This window comes from Ambystoma mexicanum, chromosome 1q (genome assembly GCF_040938575.1).
Source record: "Ambystoma mexicanum isolate Mex_15411 chromosome 1q, UKY_AmexF1_1, whole genome shotgun sequence".
Taxonomy (NCBI): domain Eukaryota; kingdom Metazoa; phylum Chordata; class Amphibia; order Caudata; family Ambystomatidae; genus Ambystoma; species Ambystoma mexicanum.
This window is the reverse complement of record NC_090922.1, coordinates 178,165,827-178,190,339: the sequence shown is the minus strand read 5'-3', so window position 1 is coordinate 178,190,339 and position 24,513 is coordinate 178,165,827. Positions and strand designations below refer to the sequence as shown.

The following is a 24,513-nucleotide window of genomic DNA, read 5'->3' as shown; positions in this document are numbered from 1 at the left end:
AGTGAAAAGTTTTTCAATCCGTGGATTGACCCCTCTGATCATTGCGGGAGTGGACAGCGAAGGTATGATCCTTCTCTTCACTGAAGCGAGGAGTGGAATGGTCTGGCTGACCGGGGGTTTTTCTTTAATCACTCTTTCTACAAAGTCCAATTCTGGAGAGAGTTCCCCGGTGTCGAGTTCGAAATGCGCTGCTGCTCTGCGCAACAGTGCATTGAACGTGGGCTGATCGTCAATTGGAGACGTGTTCCTAACTGGAGAATTGTCCGGAGGAGTTAGGTTTAGGACATCAGTGTCGGAATACACTGATGGTGATTGCCAGGGGTGTGAAGGTCCCTCTTCTGGGTTAACCCCGAAGCCTTCTTCTTCTTCTATAATGTCTGTTCTGTCTTCCAGACATTCCTCCTGGTTCTGTTCTTCATTGTCCATGAAATCATCTTCTTCCTCGAAGTATTGTTCCTCCCCAGTGAGGTCATATACATCTTGGAAGTCTGAGGCTGTGTCCTGCTGGGGATCGACTAGCCTCGGATTTTTGGCCGTGGGGTCCTCCTGAGGCCCTTCTCTGCTCCTCTTGTGAGTTTGAGAGGCCTGGGTGCTCATGAACCTTTCCATCCTCTCCATACAGAGGTGGAGTCTTTCCATTGTTTCATGGGGTACCCCAGAGCGGTCTGGCGGGGGAAACATAGGGTTATTTAACTCGAAATGGCTCGACCTCTCCCAAAGCGTCGAGGAAAGTGTCCCGTCGCCCTCCGAAAAACCTTCAGGTGTGTCGGGAGACTCCCTGACTGAAGGGGGTAGTCCCTGCTTCCCTTCGGGCTTTTTCGGCGTATCCTTTAACTTATGCGTAACGCTCGACGTAATCTTCGGCGTACGCTTTTGGGCGTCGGCTACAGCGATCCTTGCTAAGCTATCGGCGACTCGCTTGTCGGCGACTCGTTTGTCGGCGGAAGCTTGAATTTTCGACGCTATGGGTATCGAACGCTCTACGGCGGTCTGCGCTTTCTGTTGATGCGCACCGGCCGATGGTTTGGTGGCAGCGCCCTTGTTTGCCGAAAGCCCAGTCGCAGGTCGCGGCTGCGGTTGCGAGAGGGGCTTCGAACCCGAACGGTCCGAGGAGGCCGCCGGTGGAACCTGCGTCTCCTTGGGCGCCGAAGGTCTTTTCGACTTCGTCGAAGAAGAGCCGTGGGTTGTGTGTTTATGTGGATCTTTGTGTGCGTCTGTGTCGCCGGGGTGTTCATCCCCATAAGCAGGGCGTGAGCCGAGCCCGTCGGGGCCGGGGACAGACGACGAAGCGCGTAAGCGCTCCTTAGAGGGGGTTTCGACTTCCGTAGCGGAGGTCGTGTTATCGCGTTCCTCGTCACTGTCGGTGGTAGCAGCGGCGGGTGAACCTCCGGCCTTCGACATCGCGTAGGCCGCCCACCTTTTAACCCTTCGGTCTTTTAGAGTTTTAGGCTTAAGAAGCCGACAAGCCGCGCACCCTTCCTCCCTGTGATCGAGGGGCAAGCAGCGGTTACACCGTGAGTGCTTGTCCTTCCAAGTGAATTTGCCTTTACAAAGTGGGCAAAACCTAAACGGTGTCCTCTCCATAGCCGAGGCAATAAATCGCGATAAACACCCCAAGGGAAAGGAAGGGGAAAGGGAAAGGCATTCTCAGAAAAGACCCAGAGATGTCCCACGACCCCACTCTCCCTACTGTATATGGCCTGCGAGGCCAGGCCACGTGTTCGGCAGCGCCGAAGGATTTCTTCCGCTCGACCCTCCGTCGAAGATTCTTTTCGGCGGAGAACAGCTTACAACTGCGTCGAGGGGGGGGATTATTAATATTAGAGAAAAAACGACCAAAGGTCGAGGAGTTGCAATGTCTCTCGAGGAGCTCCGTGTGAAGGCGACCAGAAGCTGGGCGGAAAAAAACAATCTGAGGGACCTCGACGCGTGAGGGATTGTGGGTACAACGCACGTCACTATAGGGATAGTGTTTCAGACACGCCTTGTCGACGTCCCCTTTTCGACTACGAAAAACAAAATGCAATACTCCGCAGTGACCACTGGATGTCGGACCTATGCACAGCATGTGATTCTAAGCAGATTAACAAACATCAGAAATTTATTTTTAAACCATCTGTTCATAAAACACTTCACTTCTATTAAATTAAAACCACACTTCAAATACACTACACACAACCAATTCCCCTTGTTTAGAACAATTCAAGGTAAGTACCTTTGGTTTTGACAGACCGGTGTTGTGAAACAAGGACTTTACCGGCGGTACATATGCGATCACTTTTTGACAGTAATGAGATTTCGGTCTTACTAAAGATAAGCGTACCCGCGGGAAGCAATGTTACCAGAGTTAAAACACACTTAGCACATGAATCAACACAAGAGGTGGGGATAAAAATCATAGCCAATACTTTTGTCAAAGCAGATCGAATCAGAAGACACTTTCCTACAAGTGAATTAAAGTCAATAGGCCTGCGCAAGTGTCAAGTGGAACAGGGTTCCTGTTGCCGAAGATCACAAGGTTAGTACAGTTCACGATTCGAGATAGTCAGGAGTACTTAGATATTGTCAAAGGAGGAAGCAAAAGTTATAAGAGGGAAGGAAGATCAGGACAAGCCTTTAGTGAGGAGAAAAGGGTTCACCCCAATTCCTCGATGTTGGACACAGTACCTTATTCAAAGTGAAGAAGAGCTGGTGCTATGGCAGTTGTTCCTGGTAGTTCCTGTAGCTTCAGACGTGGGGACAAGAAGGATGTCTGGAGCGATCTGCACTACCCAGGGATGAAGCTAGCAGCAGCAAAAGCAACAGTGAATAAAAGGTGTGCTCCTTTAGAACAGGAGAGGCTCTTCAGATGGCTATTCGGACCACTACAGCTGTGTGCAGCGATTTCGACCAAGAAGAGAATCCTCTGCCTGTGGAAGGTGAGCTGGTTGATCCCACCAGGCTCAAAGGAAAAAGACTCCAGACTGGATCTTCTCTGGTCGTTGAAGGGTAGATCGCTCAGGACTGCAGCAGGGCTTCACCGGGACTCGGTAGTTGCAGCACCGTCTTCTCCGCTTCTCTTCGGTTCCTTGCAGTTCCAGTGGCGACTGACTTCCAGCCCAAGAGTCCTGCCTTTTATGCGAAAATCCCCCCATTCACACAGCCTGGCTTCCAATCACACAACAGGGGGGCTGGCCAGCCCAGACAACCCCTCCAGCCAATGGACACAAAGTGCGACTTGGGTCTCCAAGGAGACCGTGTGCAGGGGGTGACTACACCCCTCCTGCACATTCAATCCACCTAGACACCAAGGCGCCAAAGGAGGGCTTCTTCGTAGAAGCCTGCCAAAAGACTGAACAAAGCAGCGCAAAGTAAAACACAAGAAGGACTTTAACAAAAAGAAATGGCGAATACACCAGACCAGAACCAAAAGAAAGTATTTGGTCAAGCGGGTTTATGTTCGAGGCTAATATAATAGCCTGGAACAGTACCACGTTTATGTAGTATAATCGCGGTAGAAAAGTTAGGGTAGATACCACTGCCACCAGCCAAGTCTAAATGTGAAAAGAGCAAAACAAAGCTCAGAGGCACAGACAAAAAGGGATAGGAATTAACCCTTTCCAGTAATCCGTGTAAGATGGGGTGTACTGGGTCTGTAGTTTGAAATGACTACATAAAGGAGATGGCAACTTTAACTGTTTCTGGGGGACAGTAGCCAGCCCCAGAAAAATGGTGTCAGAGGGAAGTCTCAAAGACAACCCTGTGTCACTGCACTGAAGGTGCTGTGTAACACAAAAAGTGGGGGCTCATGGAGTGGTGTGCTCACACAAACAATAGCAATACATATGGCAAAACATATGTAAGAGTGGGAAAAAGGTTCACACTCTTACCAAGTGGAAAAAATAAACTCAAGAAATCCAGCAAAGCTGCGGGGGACTCACTAGGTGAGGGAAATTAGCCATAGAATGAGAATTCTCCCTAACATGTACCAACAGACCTTTTCCTTTAGCCATGGCTCAGACTCAATAGGAAATGTTACAACCACAATTTTTAAAGATCCTGCCTGGCTAAGAGACCCTTCGGTGCAGTTTCAAAAGGGAGCCAAATTGATGGAAATATCTCAGCAATTTCTGACTGCAGTAAGCGGCTGGTCATGTCTCAAGAACACGGTCAATAGGATAGCTTGCTGGGTTTCAGTGGATTAATGGATGTTAGGGGCTAATTTTCTACACTCCGACCTGGTGCACAGATGTATAGAAGGCCAATGTAGTATTGTGACAACGACAACTCTGGGTGCTGTAGCCAAACCAGTTCAAGGTAGCAAGGTGAGTGGTCTAGGCAAAGTTTCAAGATGTAGTGAACTTCTAAGGGTTCCCCAATGAGCACACCGTGAAATAGTCCAGGAACACACTTTGACAAACTGGTTTAAATATACTTCTTTACTTATGGACAAAAACATTGAAAAATGACTACTAAATAGGTAATTTCACTCCATACTAAAAATGAGATACATACTATTACTGTAGTAGGGCAAAATACATACACTTCTGAAAAAGAAGTTAAAGATTAGTATTAGCACTACTAGTCCACAGAGATTCAGCCCCAACTTCAGAAGTCCATCCCTAAGATGTATGGGGCCTTATGCCCAAAAGTTCCATATAGTTTTGTGAAGCTGCAAAAAGGACGGTAGTGTCTCTGGGGTCCAGTGAACAGTTCCAAGTATCAGGGGACGAGATAAACTGGTTAACAAACGGGTTCCCAACTTTTGGAGTGCTTGTGTGAACACGCAATGGCAAAGCCAAACTAATCTAAAAAGTTAAACTTTCAAAAGGAAGTAAAGGGGTTCAGGTAAGTATTGCCACAATTCAAACCCTGTACTCAGATTCTTCACAGGACTTGGCAGGTTGATAGACTAGGGTCTGTTTTGCTTTTTTCTTGGCCACGTATAGAGACCTCAGCCCCCTATCCGACGAACCCTAACAAAACAAGTACTTGGACTCAGGTAGACAAGAAATCACACTTAGACCACTAGTTATAAGAAAAATGGCTTGTTACAGGGCCTGTATTTACTCTATATACATACACACAACTAACAGTGAATTATAAATAAAGAAAAAGAACATCACCACACTACTTGGTCCCAGAACAGGTAGGCAGAAAGATCACTCTTAATAAAGGGGTCCAGAGCGTCCTCCCTCTCCCTCAGCGAGACTGCATCACTTGGGGTCCAACTCTGTTTTCCATGAGGAATAACTTCTTTTTATGGGGGAATCCCCACCCCTTCACGGTTACAGATTGCCCTCGGCCGAATAGAGCATACTGCAAGCATGGGGAGCAAAGAGTGAAAAAACCTAGCTTCTCTCGCTGGCCTTTGTTCCCAGCAACCCTTCTCAGAGCGCTCCGACTCCTTTTAGCTCATCCTTCAGCGGACAATACATCAGCTATCCTCCACAGTTAGCTCATCTGACATTGTTATAAGACCTTGCCTCTGTTGCAAAATTCACGTTTGCTTACTGAGCCCCCGAAAACACAGGTTTTCATTGCGGTAGTAGAAGTGAATGTCCAAAATGGCCACGCACAGGCGCCACATTATTTTAGCTCATTTTCACAAACGCACTACACTCCATGCCTTGGACAATCACATAAGCAAGTGTGTGAAAAGATGGTTCCCAGAATTTACTAAACATCCTCTATAAATTCGGGTTAGGGAGAATTCTCATAAATGTGCTCATTCCCTGCAGCTTAGAGACCCCCAGCAATGTTGCCGGATTTAGAAGACTTTTTTTACCTGTAGAGAGTGACAGCTTATTTCCGACTCATGTATTTTACTGTACATTTTACTCTGGTGTCCTTTGACTGGAGTTTTAGGCATCATCTGTTCATGTGTCTCACAGCACCCTCAGTGCAGAGACACAGGGAAGCCTTTTTCAGGTTGTCCCAAGGTTTAAATACCTTCTCTGGGATAAACTACTGTTTCCCAGAGAAAGTAAAGTGAAATTGGCTTTACTAGTCTTTCCAACATCCTAGACCCATCACACACTATCTTACAATAGAGTGCTGGAGGGGGTACTTGGTATCCCCCATGTCTAGAAACTCATGTAGCAGTCAAATGCTACCCTTTCCTCTCGAAAAGGCGGGTGGCAGTTGTTTCACAACGAACTACCATGATTTTTCCCGACCGTGAACACCAGTAGCGGTTAAAACGCGGGAGCCTTGTTTTCCAAGATGCAATTTCTTTTTGGAACGGTCCTTCCAGAGTTTGTCTCTGCGCGCCAAACCATGTTTGGTCCCTTTGTTCCTACGCCTTAGGCAGGCATCAGGACTGAAGACCGCCTCTGTCAACCAAGTGTCTGGGGTGGGCAGGAAGTGAGGCAGGTGCCCGAAACCTCCTGTGCTCAGTCTCCTAGGAGACCCAAATGCATTCTGGTGCGATTGGCTGGCTGACTATCTAGCAAGGACAGCTACCCAGCTGGGTGAGTGGCAGCTAGGCTGGAATGAAAGGGAGAAAACTGTTTAAAAGGCGAGTTTCTTGGCTTGGAAGGCAGAGTTGACCACTGGAACTAAAGAACCAAAGACGAGCTGGAAGAGAACGGCTGCTGCAACTCCTGGGCCGTTGGTTTGCCCGATGAAGCCCTGATGGAGGTCCGAAACACCAAGTTCACCTCGACAGAAGCCCTTCAAGGACGACTTCTCCCTTTGAGTTGGTGGGGCCAATCAACTCATAAGCCACCTGGATATTATTCTCAGAGCTGGTTGTATTTTCCTGCAAGAAACCGAATAGCCAGGGAGAAGGACACCAGTTTGTGTGCTTGACTACAGCTATCGGAATTGAAGATTTGCTTTTGCCAGCTTTTCGACCAGTCCCAGTGCAGGAGTCCCCCGACGTCCTCCCTCTTGTCCCCACAACTGAGGCTCGGGAACAGCGAGATCTGCAGGAACTGCCAAGAAGGAACAAGTTACTTACCTGTAACTGTTGTTCTCCAGCATGGGTCTGGCATGGATTCACATGCTCATGAATATTCCCCATCGTCAGGCCGGGAATCCTCGGTATAGAAAAAAAATCAGTATCAGTTTCATTTCTGATCTGTCTTTCTCAGTAGTAACCAATCACTGGTCTCTGGGTCATACTGCCCCCAGCCAATGACTACCCTCTCCCTAAGCCCCGCCTCTGGCAGCCATCCTCAGATTTGGTAGCACGTGAAGTGGCAGTATGACCAAGTGAAGAGGAAGTATCTTGAGTAAACTCCGGAGCCCCGAAGCCTCTTCGGGACAAGCTCGATAGCACCTTTCCTGAGCATCGCCCTTACTTCCAACAGCAGTTGAGGGACGTGATTTTCCTTCCTGGCCACGGGAGGAATGCGGGGGCACCTCTTCTGGAACTCGAGGGCGTGCCCCAGGGCCAGGGCGTCCAGCACCCAACGGTCGGTGGAGGTGGACTCCCACACGCCGACGAACTTTGTCAGCCGGCCTCCCACCGGGGTGCTTTGGCGGGAGCCCGACCCGACGGTCGGTTCAATCTTGCTTGGAGGCCGCTTTGCCTCCTTGATCTTGGCGACGACGGCGGGATCCACCTGACTTGCCGCATCCCCTGTAGGCCTCCTGCGACGAAGATCTTGCTGCTTGACGGTACGTAGAGGAGCTGCTGCCGGCTCCCTTGAAGGCACCCTGTCTGCCTTCGGAGCTCCGAAAGGACAGCCGTGTCCGTCTTGATCGCCTGAAGGGACTCATCAACCGCCTTGCCAAAAAGGTTGTTCCCATCGAAAGGCATGTCCAAAACCTTGGTCTGTACGTCCTGGCGGAAATCCATCACCTTGAGCCATCCTCGTCATGTCTCAGGCAAATGCCGTTGCCCAACTGATGGAAACCGGTGTCGGCGATGTCCGTAGCCACCGTAATGGCGTGGTCCGAGGCAATCTCACCTTCCTGTAAGATTTGCAAGGCCTCAGCCCTCTTGGCGTCCGGAAGGAAGTCCAACAGAGGGGCGATCATGAACCACAACTCCCTGTCGTAGCGGGCTACGATGGCCAGGGTGTTGGCCACCTTGATGGTCGTCGCTGCAGATGAGATGACCCGTCGTCCCATCACATCCAGCTTCCTACCCTCGCCGTCCGGTGGGGAGGTTGAAGTCGAGGCCGATGGCCCCCCCGCTTTCTTCTTGGCCGCCGCAACGACCGAATCCGGCGTAGGTTGCGCCCTAAGGCACAAGGGGGCAGCGTCAGCGACCCGGTACTTCTTCTCGTACCGGTCCCTCTTCACAAGAGCCGTTGCAGGGTTCTTGAGGAAAGCAAGTCCCTCATCCCAGATGTCTTCAAGAAGCAGTACGGCGAGGACCGTCTTCCTTTTAGCCTTGCGCCATTGGTAAAGGAACCCTTCCTTCTTTTCTTCGGGGCAGAGCTGGAAGAGCTCGGATGCCCTGGAAATCATAGCGTGGAAGGATCCAATCTCGTCGGGCGGGGACGCCCGGGCAGGGGGGCGACATGTCCCGTCGTCGCCTCCGTCGTCATCCGTACCTGTCGTAGTCGTGTCCATGCCTGTATTATCCCCGTGGGTAGTGGACCGGGGGGAAGGCAGAGAAGGACGCAGAGGCGGAGAGGAGGCCTAGGATGCGTCCTCCTCCTATTAAGTGGTGGGCTCTCCGAAGGTCCTGCCTCCGGTTCCCCCGTCGGGTCTGGCTCAGGTACCTCCGTCGGGGGAAGGGGCAACCTAGTCCTTATCTCCGAGCATAAGGACTGGATGGCTGACAAAATGGCCGCTGAGGTGTCCTGCGGCGCCGGAAACGATGGGAGCTAAGGCCCTTGAGGAGCCTCGTCTGCGACACAGTCGCCCTCGTCGGGATCCCTCCCGATCGGCTGGGCCTCCTCCACGACTTGGATGAGCTCCTCTTCAGAGGTCGTGTCTGTATCCACGAGGGCCACCAGCCCCTCCCCCATCCTTTCCAACGAGGACTTCATGGGGGTCTTCTCGATGGGCCTGAAAGACGACTCCCTCTGCAGTGGCAGGGAGACTGGTACCTGAGGGCGCCTCCACTGGTGTAGCCTCCACAGGCTGAGCCAGGGCCGTGGCGACATCCTCAATCGAGGTCCTAGCAGGGTGAATTAAGGCCAACGTCACCTTCTGTACGCCTGGGGCCTTCACCTTGGGGGGAGGGTCCGAGCCTCGCTCCCCCTCTGCCAGAATCGGGGCCTTCACCTTGGGGGGAGGGTCCGAGCCTCGCTCCCCCTCTGCCAGAATCTTCGAGATCGACCGGGGCCTCTCCAGAAGCTTCGCCGGGTTCTCGGACTTCCTCTTACCCGAGCCAGAGTGTTGGCTCGTGGTTGATAGCGCCGGGGAGGATGCGCCCTGCCTGGCAGCCAAGGAGCCAGACCATTCGGTGCTCCCGGTGCCCGCGGTGCTTAGCCTTTTGTTGGGCCCCCGTCGCCGGACTTAGAAGACCGCTCAGACTTCTTTTTCTTCTTCTCGCCTGGCGGGCTCTTATCTTCCAGCCAGTTGGCGAGACGGAGGTGGCGATTCTTCATGGTCCGCTCCGACATGTTCCCACAAAACGCGCAGTCCTTTTCCTGGTGCGTCTTGTCCTCATGGAGACAGTAGAGGCATAACGAATGCTAGTCTTCCTTGAAAACGTTCGGAAGCTGGCATCCAGGGCAGGTCCTGAACAGCTTCCCGGGCGTCGAGCTCCCTTTCTCCTGGGCCATGTCCGAGTAGGCCTTGGAACTTTTGGAATCCTCCAAAAGCGTAACTCGACAAAATCTTCACCCTTGAGGGGCGTAGAAACTCCTAAACGGATCCCCGTTGATCGGATGTAGAAACGGTAGAGCTTGAGGCTCTAATTAACCGAAAAAATGAGAAAATCTGAAAAAAGCGCGAAAACGCAGCAAAAGCTCGAGAGCTACAGCACAAGGACTCCCAACACTTGAACGTGCGGTAAAAATCTGAGGATGGCTGCCAGGGGCAGGGCTTAGGGAAAGGGCAGTCATTGGCTGGGGGCAGTATGACCCAGAGACCAGTGATTGGTTACTACTGTGAAAGAGATCAGAAACGAAACTGATACTGATTTTTTTCTATACCGAGGATTCCCGGCCTGACGGGGAATATTCATGAGCATGTGAATCCATGCAAGACCCCATGCTGGAGAACGACGTTTTCAGCTGCATCTTTATCTTCATTGCAAGATACTGTGAAAACCCGACGAGAGAACTTACCTGTCACTGAGAAAGTGCTTGAAACTTTGGCAACTTGCAGGCCCAGTCAGCTTGTGTCCCAACATATGAATCTTTCTTTTACGAACTACTTATGAGAATTTTGGCCAAGACTTTTCCGTTTAACTTCCAGAACCGTTTATCCTATAGAAGACTTTAGCCCATTGACTTTTGCCTAACTTATTGCACTGAATGAACTCCTACTTATTGAATTGAGAACTCAAAACTATTTGCACTGTTTCAGAGAAACTAATATTTGTTTTATTAACATATGCCTTTTTGCTCCTCCTTCAAAATAGTATAAAAGCCTCAGAACATAATATTGTGAAGTACTGAAGTATATTTGTGATATAGATTGCCTCCTTCTAATGAATGTTTTATAACTGACTGAAATAAATTAATAAGTGTAAGTCTATTTGAATACTTGCAATAATAGACCCCTGTGTAACACCCTTACAGCTCACATTCCCTCTTGTCTTTTTGCTTACACCTGTAGTCCTACTATGTGTTTAGTTGTTTGTATAACAGGGCACTGTTATACAGACCTTGCCTAACAGTGCCCTCTACCCAAGCCCCATCTCTGGCAGCCATCTTCAGATTTGGTAGCACGTAAAGTGGCAGTAGGACCAAGAGAAGAGCTGCAGAGGGGTAGGCGTGAGGGTTCGCATGTGAATCCATGCCAGACCGATGCTGGAGAACAACAGTTACAGGTAAGTAACTTATTCCTTCTCCAGCATGGGGTCTGGCAGTAGTAGAACTTCGTGAAAGTGTGCGTCGACCGCCACATAGCGGCCCTGCAGGTGTCAAGCAGGGGCACACCAGACAGGAACGCTGCAGTTGCAGCGATTGCCAGGCAACGGTCAGTTTGCCAACCAGTGACAATGGGTGATGCAGCCGGAGGGCCACCTGGAAATGGAAGGAGGGCCTTCCCATGGTTCACAGGTCTAAAGTTCACAAAAAGCTGCAACTTCTTCCGAAAACTTTTGTGCAGTCCACATACAACTTCAGCGCTCTAGCCACATCCAGTGAGTGCAAAGTCCTCTCAGCCGGCGACAAAGGTGTCGGGAAGAATACAGGTAAAAACCAAAGGCTCGTTTAGATGAAAGTCCGACGGCACCTTGGGCATGAAGGAGCACCCTAGTCTTGTGAAATGCAAGTACGGTTGTTTACAAGAGGGCCTGGATCTCTCCCACTCGTCGTGCGGAGGTGATGGCCACAAGAAACGCTGTTTTCCACGACAAAAATGTCAGTGGCGCCGAATGCATAGGCTCCAACGGTGGACCCATGAGCCTAGTAAACACCACATTGAGCTCCCACGCCAGGGCCAGAGCCTTCCCCAGCGGGAACGAGCGAAACAGTCCTTTGACAAACTCCTTGACCAAACGATGCGACCATAAGGATGATCATCCAGGGGATCTGTTTTAGCGTGAGTTAGCCGCCAGATGAACCTTGATGGGAGCATGGTCCAGTCCTGACTTGGCCAACAACAAATAATGAAGCACCTGCGGAGCAGTGACTCGTGGAGGATCGATCTTCTGAGTACGGCACCAAAGGGCGAATCTCTTCCACTTGTACCTGTAGCCCACCTTATTAGATCCTGAGCAACTGTGCTCGGTACTTGCAGAAGATCCAACATACTCCGGGAACTGGGACCACTGCGTTCTGAGGGCCCACTGAAGAGATCCAATCCTCAGTCTAGCCTGTGGCACCAGAAAAATGCAGGATGCAATGAGGCCGAGCAACCTCAGAAAATCAAAGGCCGGTAGATGTTGGGCATTCTGGAACTTTGTTACCATCTGCAGAATGTGGAGAGCTCTCACCTTGGGAGGTGAGGCTTTCCCTGAGGAAGTATTAAAGACTGCCACGATAAACTAGAGTTTTGGGATGGTATCATGTGAGGCTTCTTGTAATTGAGGGAGAAACCCAGTTTGTGAAGGAAGTGACAGGTGATCGACAGATGTTCCTGAGCTCGCTTGGGAGAACGCTCTCTGATCAACCAATCGTCCAAGTAGGGGTAGACTGGAATCCCCCCCTCTGAGACTTGCTGCCACAAACGCCATCAGCTTGGTGAAAACCCTCAGGGCGGAGGTTAGCCCAAATAGCAAAACTCGAAACTGATAGCGAGAACCGCCAACCACAAACCTCAGGTACTTTTTGTGCTTGGGATGGATTGGTACATGAAAGCAAGAATCCTGAAGGTCCAATGATACAAACCAGTCTTGGAGTTGGAGAGCCTGAAGGATCTGAGCAAGGGTTACCATCTTTAACTTGTCCTTCCTGAGGAACTTGTTAAAGTTTCTTAAGTCCAAGATGGGTCTCAATCCTCGGTCCTTTTTTGGGATGAGAAAGTAAGAGTACCACCAACCCTTGTTCCTCTCCGCTACAGGTACATGTTCTATTGCACCTTTCTCTAGCAGGGTGCAAATTTGATAGTTGGTTCCCGGTGAATGGTCCCGAGGCCTTTTTAGAAAGGGAAGGCAGTAACCTTGAGCTATTGTCTCCAGTGCCCAAGCATCTGAAGTAATGCCCCACCATTCTTTCAGATGCTGAGAGATTCTGCCTCCCACCAGGGTATTGTGTGATAAGGCCCAGAGTGTCTTGGAGGCGGCTGCAGGAGCGGCTGAGGGCAAAGATGCCGTTCCGGAGGCTGGTTTTTCACTTTTTCCTCATCCACCACGAGCGACATTTCTTTTGCCCCTTTGTATGGCCTGTCCTCTTCCTCTACCAAAAGAGGAGTAGTACCGAAAAGAACAATCTCTCCAGGAAGATGACCCCGAATAAGGTTTGAGGCTGTCGCATAGAGGCGCTAAGAGATTTAGCCGCCGCTTTTGTGGTCTGTAGTTTTTCTAAGCTTTCATCAGCTTTACTACTAAACAGCCTAAAGCCATCAAAAGGCATGTTGCATAGCCTGGCCTGCACGTCTGGCGCAAACCCAGACTTCCTCAACCACGCAAATCTACGTAACAATGTGGTTGCAGCCACGGATCTGCTGATACTATCAGCAGTATCCAGTCCACAGTGGAGATATTCCCCCATTGCCTCCTTTGTCTTTGACAATATTCAGGAAGCCTTCCCTTTCCTCACCTTCCGGAATATGTTCAGCCACTGCCGAAATGCAGTCGCACAGGGTATGGGTAAACCTGGCCAGGGTACAGGTGGCATTAGTTGACTTGAGAGCCATGCTACCAGAGGTAAAGACCTTACGGGCCCAAGCATCCACCTTCGTATCCTCTCTATCCGGGGGGATAGATGGATTGGCTGTTTGTCTTGACCAAGTTGCAGCCTGAATAACCAGACTTGCTGGAGTGGGATGCCTACTTAAATAATCAGGGTCAGAACTAGAAGTTCTGTACTTCTTTGGAAAATTACTGTTGACTGCAGCAACAGTATCAGGAACTTGCTAGTTTTTTTCTACTGTTATCTGAAGTGCCCTATGGAAGGGGAGAACTGGGTCCTCCTGGGGGCCCTGGTCAAATATATCAGTCATATAATCCTGATCAAATGTGGGTGAGGCTCTACCCCAGCCCATGTATTCAACAACCCTATTCATTAGACTCCTGTACCCTGAATCTGCATGTTCTGCAGGGTCAGGTTTTGTAAACTCTAGCTCTGGTGACGTATCAATGCCACTAGCACAGTGACAGGTGTCACACAGGTCTCATTTTCGAAACTGGATCGATTAATTATTCTGGGACCTCTCTGGTACCATATTGTATTCCAAAAGGAGTACATCTTCCCCAGAGAAGACAGACTAAAAGAAGTCTGACTTGGGTAAAGGAGTCAATCTCCTTTCCTGTACTTGAGTTTAGGTCGAAGGTATCGAACGAGTCTTCGAAGACATCGATGACGTCTTCGACAAAGGTGTCGAAAAAGCTTTTGGCTTCGATGCCGTCGGAGCTGACAAAGTCGTTGAGGGCTTCAACGACTTATGTTTTTTAGTCAGTGTCGGGGAAACTCTTGATTCTCGAATCTTCGACATCGACTCGAGATTCAAGGTTCACCTTTACTACTTGATCTTTCCACAGTAGTTCCTGACTTCCCTGTGTCGTCCAACAGAGCGACTGGGGTCTGGCTCTTATGAGGCTTCTTTGAGGGGGTCGAGGCCGCATTCTCAAAGACCATCATCTTCCTTCTAAATTCATCCCATTTTCTTGGGGAATCCGACTTAGTCTGACATCGTACCAATTCGGTAAACGTATCAGAGGAAGAGGAGAGAGATCTAGGTCTCCTCTTAACCTTCTTTGAAGAGGAAGATGAAGAGCATCTCGATCTACTGTGTGATCGAGACCTCTTAGAATGTTTACGGCGATCTGATTCTTTTGAAGTTCGATTGCCCATGTTTTTTTGACAAGGCCTTTGGCGGCCTTGTAAGCTTCCCGCCCCACCGCCAGTTTACCTTTCTTCTCACGAAGGGCCTTCTCTGTCATCGACAGACAGGAGCCACAGTAGCCGGTTCAATGGTCTGAACCTAGGCACCAAAGACAAATGCAGTGAAGATCTGTAATCGTCATTTTTCGATCCGCAGTCAATACATTTTTTGAACCCCGTCTTGGGAGTAGAAGGGGTGGAAGAAAATTTCGAAGCTCGCCGTTCGCGAGCAAAGCAATCAGAAAAACTGAACTAAAGCCAATGGGCGCGGCACGAGCTATTTATACTGATGGTGACGTCGACGCGGTACGGAGCCCGTCGAGGGACATCGGCGCCACGTGCTCGTGCACAGCGCCCTCTGCCGAGAATTATTTTTCCGAAGCAGCGCAGCTGGCAGGATACGAATATCGTAAGATGAGATATACGTGGGAGGACAAGCCATTCGAAGTGCACGCAATCCGCACCACCGTATCGCTCAACTGAAATTCTCGACTGTGATCTTGTCCTCGAAGCTCCCCTCCACTTGAATCCAGCGGGTGTCGAGGAACTCCTGCAGAGGACGCATCCACAGCGTGCACAACCGAATGAGGTAAATGCACGACATGACGAGTAGGGACTTGATGGATCTTACCCATGCGACCTTCAGGGCCAACAGCCATTGTACCTTGCCCAAGATGGCCACAATACCTTTTGTCTGATGGAGACGCCAGGCACGACACTGTTGAGTCAGGCTCCCAGAAACAGTGCGTCCTACTATGGAGTCAAGCAGGACTTCGCAAAGTTGATCGAGAACCCCAGTTCCGACAGGAGTTGGACCGTCTTCATTGTGTGGTCGACAGCGATGTCCCTGGAGTTCTCCCGGATGAGCCAGCCTGTGTATGGATACACGTGGATCCCTTGTAGACGTAGCTGCGCCGCCACCGGGGACAGGCACTTGAACACTCGCGTCGCCGACTTCAACCCGAAGGGAAGCGCCCTGAACTGGTAATGTTTGCCTTGAACCACGAAGCGTAGGTACTTGCAGTGTCCCTTGTGTATGGGGATGTGAAAATAGGCATCTTCCAAGTACAGCGACGATAGAAAATCCCTCTCTTCCAGCGGTCCTAGCATGTGGCTGAATGGTCACCATCTGAAACTTTTGGGACTTTATGTACTTGTTCAGACAGCAGAGGTCCAGAATGGGCCTCCACCTCTGGTCTTCTTTCCGACGAGGAAGCAACGAGTACACACTCCAGAGCCCTGGAGCCTCTTTGGGACGAGCTTGATCACCCACTTTCTTAACATGGCCCGTACCTCCAGCAGCAGCTGAGGGACGTGATTTTCCTAATGGGCCACTGGTGGTATCCTTGGACACTTCTTTTGGAACTCTAGGGTGTGTCCGTGGGCGAGAGCGTCCAGCACCCAACGTTGGGTGGAGATGGTATTCCACACGCAGATCAAGTTTGCCAGCCGGCCTCCAACTAGGGCGCATAGGTGGGGGCCCGACTCCACAGCCGGCTCAATCTTGCTTCAACGTCGAAGCACCGCCCTGGGGGCTTTGGCGACAACTACTTCCACCTCCCGACTTGCCGTAGCCCACGTAGGTCTCCTAGGCCGATGAGCGGGGTCTGGCGGTAGGACAAGACACCTCCTCCGAATCCTTTAGAGGAACTTTGGGATTTCCCTCCACAAGTCTGAAAGGACGGCCGCCGTTGCTCGCTCGTGTCTGGGGCACGAGCCGCCTCAGTGTCCGCTTTGATGGCCTGCAGAGACTCGTCCGCAGTCTTTCCAAGCAAATTGTCCAGGTCCAAGGGCATGTCCAACACCTTCGACTGAACATCATGGCGGAAATTCGTGGCCCTCGGCCAATCTCGCTGATGAAGGCAAATGCTGTTGTCCATTTGGCGGAACCATGTGTCTGCAATGTCCGTGGCCATTGTAATGACGTGGTCCGAAGCCACCTCGCCTTCCTGAAAACTCTCCACCGTTTCGATGATGAGGATGAGCCCGAAGACTACTTTTGGCTGCCGCCGAAACCACAGTCTAGAGACGGCTGGGATCGTAAACACTTCGGCGCACGCTGTACTTCTCGTAGCGATCCCTCTTCGCCAGAGCCAATAAAGGGTTCTTCATGAGGGACAAACCCTTGTCCCAAAGGTCATCCAGCAACGGGATCGAAAGGACGGTCTTCCTCTTCGCCTCCCTACGCTGGTAATGGAAACCCTCTTTCTTCTCCTCCTCTGGGACGAGCAGGAACAGCTCTGCGGCCCTGGAGATCATGGCGTGGAATGAATCAATCTCATCGGGTGGTGAAGATCTAGCCGGCAGAGACGGGAGATCCCACACCGTTGTCCGTGCCAGTCAACATTGTGTCCGGTTCAGTCATCCCTCGGTGGGGGGGGGGGGGAGCGAGGGGGTGAGAGGGAGGCGAGGGGTGAAACGGCAGAGGGGGGGGTGAACTCTACTCTTGGGTGGTGGTTCTTCCAATGCCCTCGGAGCCGCGGGCAGGGCCGCCAGCACAAGAGGCATCCTTGTCCAGATTTCCTAGCACAGGGTATGCAGAGCCGTAAGGATGTCCACTGAGATATCCCCAGGAGGTTACTGGGGTGGAGGCGACGGGGACCAGGGCGTTTGCGGCTTAGGCTGATCAGTTCCGTCGTCACCCCCCTGTTGCACATAGTCGCCCTCGTCGGGGTCCCCCCAGACCCCTGTAGGGCCTGCTTAACGGATCTCGCCTCCTGGAGGATCAGGAGGTTGACAAGCTCTTCCTCTGAGGAAATGTCCGTGCCCTGGAGGACTACCGTGCCCCCCACCACCTCTGCGACCAGGAAGGATGGTTTCAGTGAAATGATGGGCATCACCTTCTCTGGAGACTTCTCGATGGGCTGGAACAAGGACTCCCTCCTGGCAGGCAGGGATACCCTCGCCTTAGGGGCATTGCCCTGCGAATCTGCCCTGGCGGCCTTCGCGAGGGACGCCGCTACTACTTCGATGGAAGTGTGGGTCTTCACTGATGCACCTGGACCTTTGTGTTCTTGACCGCGTCCGCAACCTTCACCTTAGGGGGGGGGAGGGTCGTGACCCCGCTCGCCCTTGGCCTTCTCCATCGGTCCGGAGTCTTTTCCAAAAGCTTGCACGGATGGTCAGACTGCCTCTTCTTTGAAGAGCCCAAGCGTTGGCTCGTGGTCGAAGGTGCTGGAGACGCTGAACTCGCCCTGGCCGCCGAAAAGCCCATTGCAACGGCGCTCCTGGAGACAGTGGACTTGCAGTGCTCAGCCTTATGTTGGGCCCCTGCAAGAGGGCACCCTCAAAAGGTCTAAGAAGACCACTCAACTTTCTTCTTCTGGGCAGGGGAGACATGCTGCCGGGTCTCACCAAGAGCAGGGGCCTTGGCCTGCAGCCACTCGTTGAGGCGCTTGCGTCGTCGGCCCGCGTGCGCGGCACCATCTCCCGACAAGCCATGCAGTCCTCCACATGCGTCTGTTCCGAATGCAGGCAGTAGAGGCACAAGGAATGTCCATCAGCCGAAAAAGACGTTCCGTAGGTTGCAGCTGGGGCAAACCTTGGAGAGGTGCCAAGTCCTTCTCCGCCATATCCACGCAGTGTAGGCCTTGAAGAAGCTTCTGGAATCCTCCCAGAAGAAAACTAGTCGAAAATCTGCCCTTGAGGGGTGCTGAAGAAACCGAAAACGGGTCCCCGTTAATCGGAAAATTAATCGGTGGAGCTTGAGGCTTGATTGACCGAACAAAAGAGCAAAACTTAAAAAAAAATAACAAAACGCAGTAAAAGCTCGAGAGCTATAGCACGAGGACTCCCAACACTTAAAAGTGCTGTAAAAATCTGAAGATGGCTGCCAAAGAAGGGGCTTTGGTAGAGGGCAGTCATTGGCTGGGGGCAGTATGACCCATAGACCAGTGATTGGTAGTTAGGAGAAAGACAGTCAGAAGTTAAACATTTGCATGAGCATGTGAATCCATGCCAAACCCCATGATAGAGAAAAGGGAATTTACTCAACTGTTAACATGCTCCGTCACCATGCATATAAGCGAGATAGTCAGTTAATAGAGATGGCAGGATGCCAAAAATCAATTTTTTCTGCAGCCAACATGCCGTAAACACCCTTTGTGGACTAGATTACTGCTGGTCTTAGGCTAGGGAGATAGGTGGAGGACTTACACGCATGCAACCCAATGGTGGCAGAAAGGGGCAGGAACAGGTACTACAACGTATCCCCCACACTCTGATCGGGGGCACGCAGTGAATATGCTACATCTATTGTATAATACAACACATTTCGCAAGAAATGGGAGGAGTGGGCTTTTTTTAGGCTCTACCGTTTTAAATGCAATGGCATCAATGCAGCAATAGCCACTTACACATTGCCCAAACCCTAGGAATAAAGGATTACAATGAACGCTGGGGCGGAAAGACAAGTAGAATTATTCTCAACTAATAGGAGTGGTGTTTCGATAACTAGCTGAAGAAGACATATCCTAATGGTTGTCTTTTAGAATGCTATCAACATTGTGTGAGCAAAAGAGGGTGATAGTAGTTAAATACCTTCACCCAAACATTCCTACAGGTATAAAGGACATCATGGCATTTGTGCTTACCCTGGGAGCGGTTCATTGTTCCAATCTATAGTATAGGCCGTGCCATCATGTAACCTTGCCTGCAGTACCTCCTTCAGCAGTTTCTCTGTTCTATCCTTATCCTCCTCAGATTCGCAAGCTGTGAAACAGCGCTGAACATATTCTTTCAAAGCCTGGGGCCAGTCGTCTGTCTTTGTAGTTGAACTGTTAAGAATAAAATCAATATCGCAAAACCACATTTGATTAATTAGCAGGCTTGCATTTGCAAGTACAATGAAAAGATTTACTCTGATAATCACTTCAGATTATTAAAAAAATTATTTATAGCTGCCAGAGCTTGGCATATCCACTATGCAAGCAATGATGTAGCATATGGTCTTGCCCCTTCAGTAATGGCATGTTGACTGAAAAACAATGATTACGGGGGTTGACCAGAGCAATGCCAGTTAGGATGTATTTAAAACCTAGCCATCACTTCAGTATTGTTGCAGTTAATACTGCACTAACAGCCACAGATGGTGAAGAGACAAATGGACACACTAGACGCCCTTAATAAAAAAAATTATAAAAAGATTACACATTATTAAACAGCAACCATAACAGTACAATAAGTACATTATTAAATACATTAAAGCTACTCACTGTAGTGACTATAGAGTACTCAGTCCATCTCCCACCCTTGTGTGGCGTTCCCCAACACAGGGACAGAACCGGAATCTTTGGCAGCAAAAAATTGAGCTTCTGCTTTAAATTTAGAGTGTGCATGGTCTTGACGTGTGAAGGCCCTGCCCTCCGGTGTCTCATATCAGTCCCCTTTGAACACATTGTAGGCTAAGATACCCGACAACTCTTAGTACATAATAGCCCTTGGCATACTAGCAGGGGAAGGTGGGTGCGATGTATGGAGGAAAGGGCACTATGAATACTCTAGTCAGTATGGTGAGTAATTACTCACACATCCCAATCTTTCCTCCATCCTTGTGGGCGATTCCACAGAACATAGGGTGGAGCTCTGGCAAATTGCCTTATATCTAGGATGAAGCAGAAAGGTTCTTCAGAACTGCCTGACCAAACTGTGTTGCGCCTGGAGCTGGTGTCCAGCGAGTAGTGCCTACAGAAGGCCAAAAAGAGTGGCCCAAGTAGCCGCCTTGCCAACACCGGCAGGCAGATCTCTTGAATTCAGATGGAACGGAGAGACCAACTTGGGCAAGAGGTTTGGGCGAGTACGCAAGATGACGTTGTGAAACATGGAAGGCGCCAGCTGGAACTGGGCCTACGCACCAAGGGCTGTGCATTAAGGGCCAGGCCCATCTGTGCCCTCCTCACTACCCAGGCAGTATCCCGCCCAGCGGAGGGCAGGATCCCCCCCCCCCACATGCGCCCCGCTCCCTCTCCTACCCAGCATGAAACAGGATCTGCAGCAGTAGCTGCACTATCGCCGCCCACCAGCGCTGTATACCAGTAAGGTACAGCACCACGAGCAGCAGTCCCATCGGTCCCGGGGACGCTCGCATTCTACTTGCCAAATTTTACTTTTATTGCAAAGTCCGCCCGAATCCAGCGTGGCGACTTTGAAAATGGCCGCCTTCTCGTTTTTGCCCAGTTGCTAAGCAACCCTATCCACTACAGCCCACACCAGCACCGGATTGGCTGGAAACCACAACAGCTACCAGCTGTGCCGGAAGGCGTCAGCCGGAACTGGGCCTACGCACCAAGGGCCGTGCATTAAGAGCCAGGCCTTTCTGTGCCTGGCCAATGGGCCAGTACTGGCCGTATATCACCACCCGCTGCCTTCCCCACTGACCCGGATCATCTCCACCAAAAGCTCGCCGAGCAGCATGTAGGACTCGACAGCAAGACATTGCACACTAAAGCTACGATTTACGCCTACCTTTGTCCTCCTCCACTCAGCCGACTAACAGAGGCTTCTTAAAGTTCGACTCGCATATCCACCCATAGGTTGGAATTTGCTATGGTTCTACCCTCTGCATGTTCTCGTTATCCCATGACCTGCATACCCATGGTTTGTCTGCACGCTGTGACCCGCCCAAATGCAAGCATACTATTGATTGCTTGCTCACTACATCTCACTAAATTTCTAGCACACTGCATTTTGTTGAACTGTCTGCACTCTGCATCTTGTTGAACTGTCTGCATTCTAACTGGTGCTTCCCAATGGTAATCCATCTGCCTCTACTTTACCCTCCCAATGTCTATGCAAGTGCCCCCGATAACCACCCTCTCAAACTTGATTTGTGGTGGATTGCACCGTTTTGACTGCTTGCCCATTTCTTTGCTTGCGCTATCATGAGGCCAGCGCCTCCTTATGTTAACCAATCACCTAGCCTCAATGACTTCTTGGTTGTTGACATTGCTGTATTGTATGTGGTTTACTGCTAGATAACTGTTGACACTATTGCACTAGCCTATTACCAGTTGTCCTATAGAGTTTACAGTAACCCAGGATAACTATCGCACTGCACAAGTCTGCCATACGCCTTGGAAAATTGCATCTAGCCTGCATCCATATTGTGTCTCTTTAAACTGTCTACAGCCCTTCACCACAATGCAATTTGTTAGTCGCATCTAGCCTGCCACTACAGCCCAATCAGCCTGTTGCTCTGCTGACTAGTAGTCTACAAGCAATACTTCGAATCTAGATCTCATTGAGAGTCTCAGCCTCTTGGTCACTGCCCTTCAACTGTAACCCCCCCTTGCGACACATCACCTTACTTATCAAGTCACGACATGTGGTCACTGCCCTGTGCTTGCCTCTACCTTACCCATATAGCCGTCCTTGTATCCCCATCATTCAGGCTACCCACACCCCCTGCCAGCACCCCTAAGTCTCTCCACATGTACACCCTGCCCTCCACCATGCTCTACTGCTCTGGCCCTCCCTCGAATCCCTACTTTAACGACCCAGCCTTGTGGCTTAAACACTCTGCCACCGCACCGACACCTAATTTTCCTTGCACTGTACAATACAGGAACACTAGACTTCGATCCAGACTACCCCGACCACCTTGCATTCAGCGCAACCACATCGCCACCTCACAGCTCATCCCACCCACACCCCCTAACACACCATCCCCCACCTCACCTACCTTATCACTCAAGGGAGCCCTTATCAATGCTAGATCCCTCACGGCGCACGCCCTTGACATCGCAGACCTCATCACTGTCCAAAACCTTGACCTCTTAGTCATCACTGAAACTTGGCTACATGATGCATCTGGCCCACTCCTTGCTCTATCCATACTTCAGGGTTATGCTATTAGAAATGATCGACAATCCAACTTGTCTAAAGGCGGAGTCGCATTCATACACAGTGACAAGATCACCATGAGAACTATTGCTAATGCCCAATTTAGCTCTGCTGAATCCCTATCAGTACCAACACAGCAACACTCCACTTTATTTACAGACCTCCAGGTCCACTTGGCTCCTTCACGGACGATGTCACTTCCACCGTGTCTGCCAACTCGAAACCTAATTCCCAGGTACTGATATTAGGAGACCTCAATCTCGGCCTTTCTGATCCCAAGGATAACATGGCCACCGAAGTTGCCTCTACCCTCACCAACCTAGGGTTCCAGCAGCGTATTCATGATCCGACCCATAACAAGGGTAGAACGCTAGACTGGATAGCAGGCTTCAACTGTAATACCACCGTCAGCTCTAATACTGCCTGTGCTTGGTCTGACCATCGCGTCATTACCTTCCTCATGCCAGCCACCAACCCTCAACCCACACCTACTATAGCCCCGGCTTCACCCACTAGAAATAAAAAGGATATCACCAGGGAGAAACTGCTTCCGCTCATCCTCCCTATTCTGAACACATGTGCCCTGCTGCACAAGGACCCCACTGTCCTAGTAGACACTTTCAACAGTACGCTGCTCAAAGCTATTGAGACCATAGCCCCGATAAAAATTCGCAAAGCCAAAGAGTCTCACATGAACTCTTGGCTCACACCGGAGCTTAACCTACGCAAAGAAAAGCGTAAGGCCGAAGCACTCATCCTAGTGCGACCAATAAAGCCTCCCTCCTGATCACCTCACTGAACTACAAGGAAGCCATCCTTCAAGCCAAGAAAGAGACTTACAACCTTCGCATATCCCAAGCAGAATCCAACACAAGAGAACTCTTCAAAATTCTCAAAGAATTAGAATCCCCATCACGTACCCCCGACTCATGCACCAAAGACAGCACCTGGTGCAACAATATACAAAATGCACTACTCAACAAAATAACCACTCTGCAACGCAAAATCAATGATAAACAAAATTCTCTCCATACGCCCCTCTCAAGCAAAACCATGCCACCCACAACTACTACCCTAGACCCTCCCTTGCTTTTCAGTTTTAGGCCGCTCACCACCCTCGAGGTTGAAAAAATCATCGGCAACTTAAAACCTTCAAACTGCCAAGGGGATGCCTGTCCAGCTCCTATCATTAAGGAATCTGCCCACGACCTCGCACCCTTCATTACAACCTTTATCAACTCCTCTTTTTAAATCGGGAGTGGTCCCTAACAACTTGAAGGATGCTTGGGTCATCCCTCTTCTAAAAAAAACAACTCTGGATCCTGAGGTACCAACTAACTACAGGCCCATCAGGACGGTCCCATTTCTCCTGAACATCTTAGACCGAGCTGCATATCTGCAGATACAGGACTATCTGGAAACCAATAACCTTCTAGGTACCAGACAATCCAGCTTCAGGCCTAAGCACGGTACGGAGACAGCCCTCTTAGACCTCAAAACCCAAATTGAGGATCTCAAAGACAAAAGGTAAACTAGCCCTGCTACTACTACTAGATTTATCCGCTGCCTTCGACTTGGTCAACCACCAAATCCTTTGTCATCACCTAAAAACTGCGGCCCATTTTTCTGACAATGCCACAAACTGGATCAAATCATTCTTGGACAATAGACACAAGGGTATTCTCCCCCACCACCTCTGCTGACCCTGCGCCAGTCCCTTGCGGGATCCCTCAAGGATTGGTTTTATCCCCCACCCTCTACAATGCCTTCACTAAATCCCTGTTCGATGTGCTTGATTATCTGGGTGTCACCTACACCAATTATGCCGATGACACCCAGAGAATCCCCATCACGGGTGACTATACAGTAGACTCGAAAGCTTTGAATGACATCATGTTATTCAAACCTGGATGGCACATCATGAGCTCTATCTTAATGACAAGACAGGGCTCCTCATCCTTGGGACTCAGCAAAGACAACAATTTGAACCCCATGTTCAGCTCCTTCAATATCAACGGAAACTCCATAAAAGTTTCCAAAGATACTAAAACACTCGGAATTTACCTTGACTCCACTTTATCCCTTCACAGACAAACCAATGCAGTAGTAGCAGCCTCTGCCTACACATGCA

The 24,513-nt window shown here is 50.4% G+C and overlaps 1 protein-coding gene across 1 annotated transcript in view; it reads right to left on the bottom strand.

Moving 5' to 3' along the window:
• The window catches only part of LENG8 (leukocyte receptor cluster member 8), a 381,640-nt gene that overhangs the window by 209,024 nt on the left and 148,103 nt on the right, over positions 1-24,513 (bottom strand). The window contains exon 7 of the mRNA XM_069636827.1: positions 19,136-19,318. Within this exon, the coding sequence (XP_069492928.1) occupies positions 19,136-19,318 (183 nt within the window). The remainder of the gene's footprint in view (positions 1-19,135; positions 19,319-24,513) is intronic.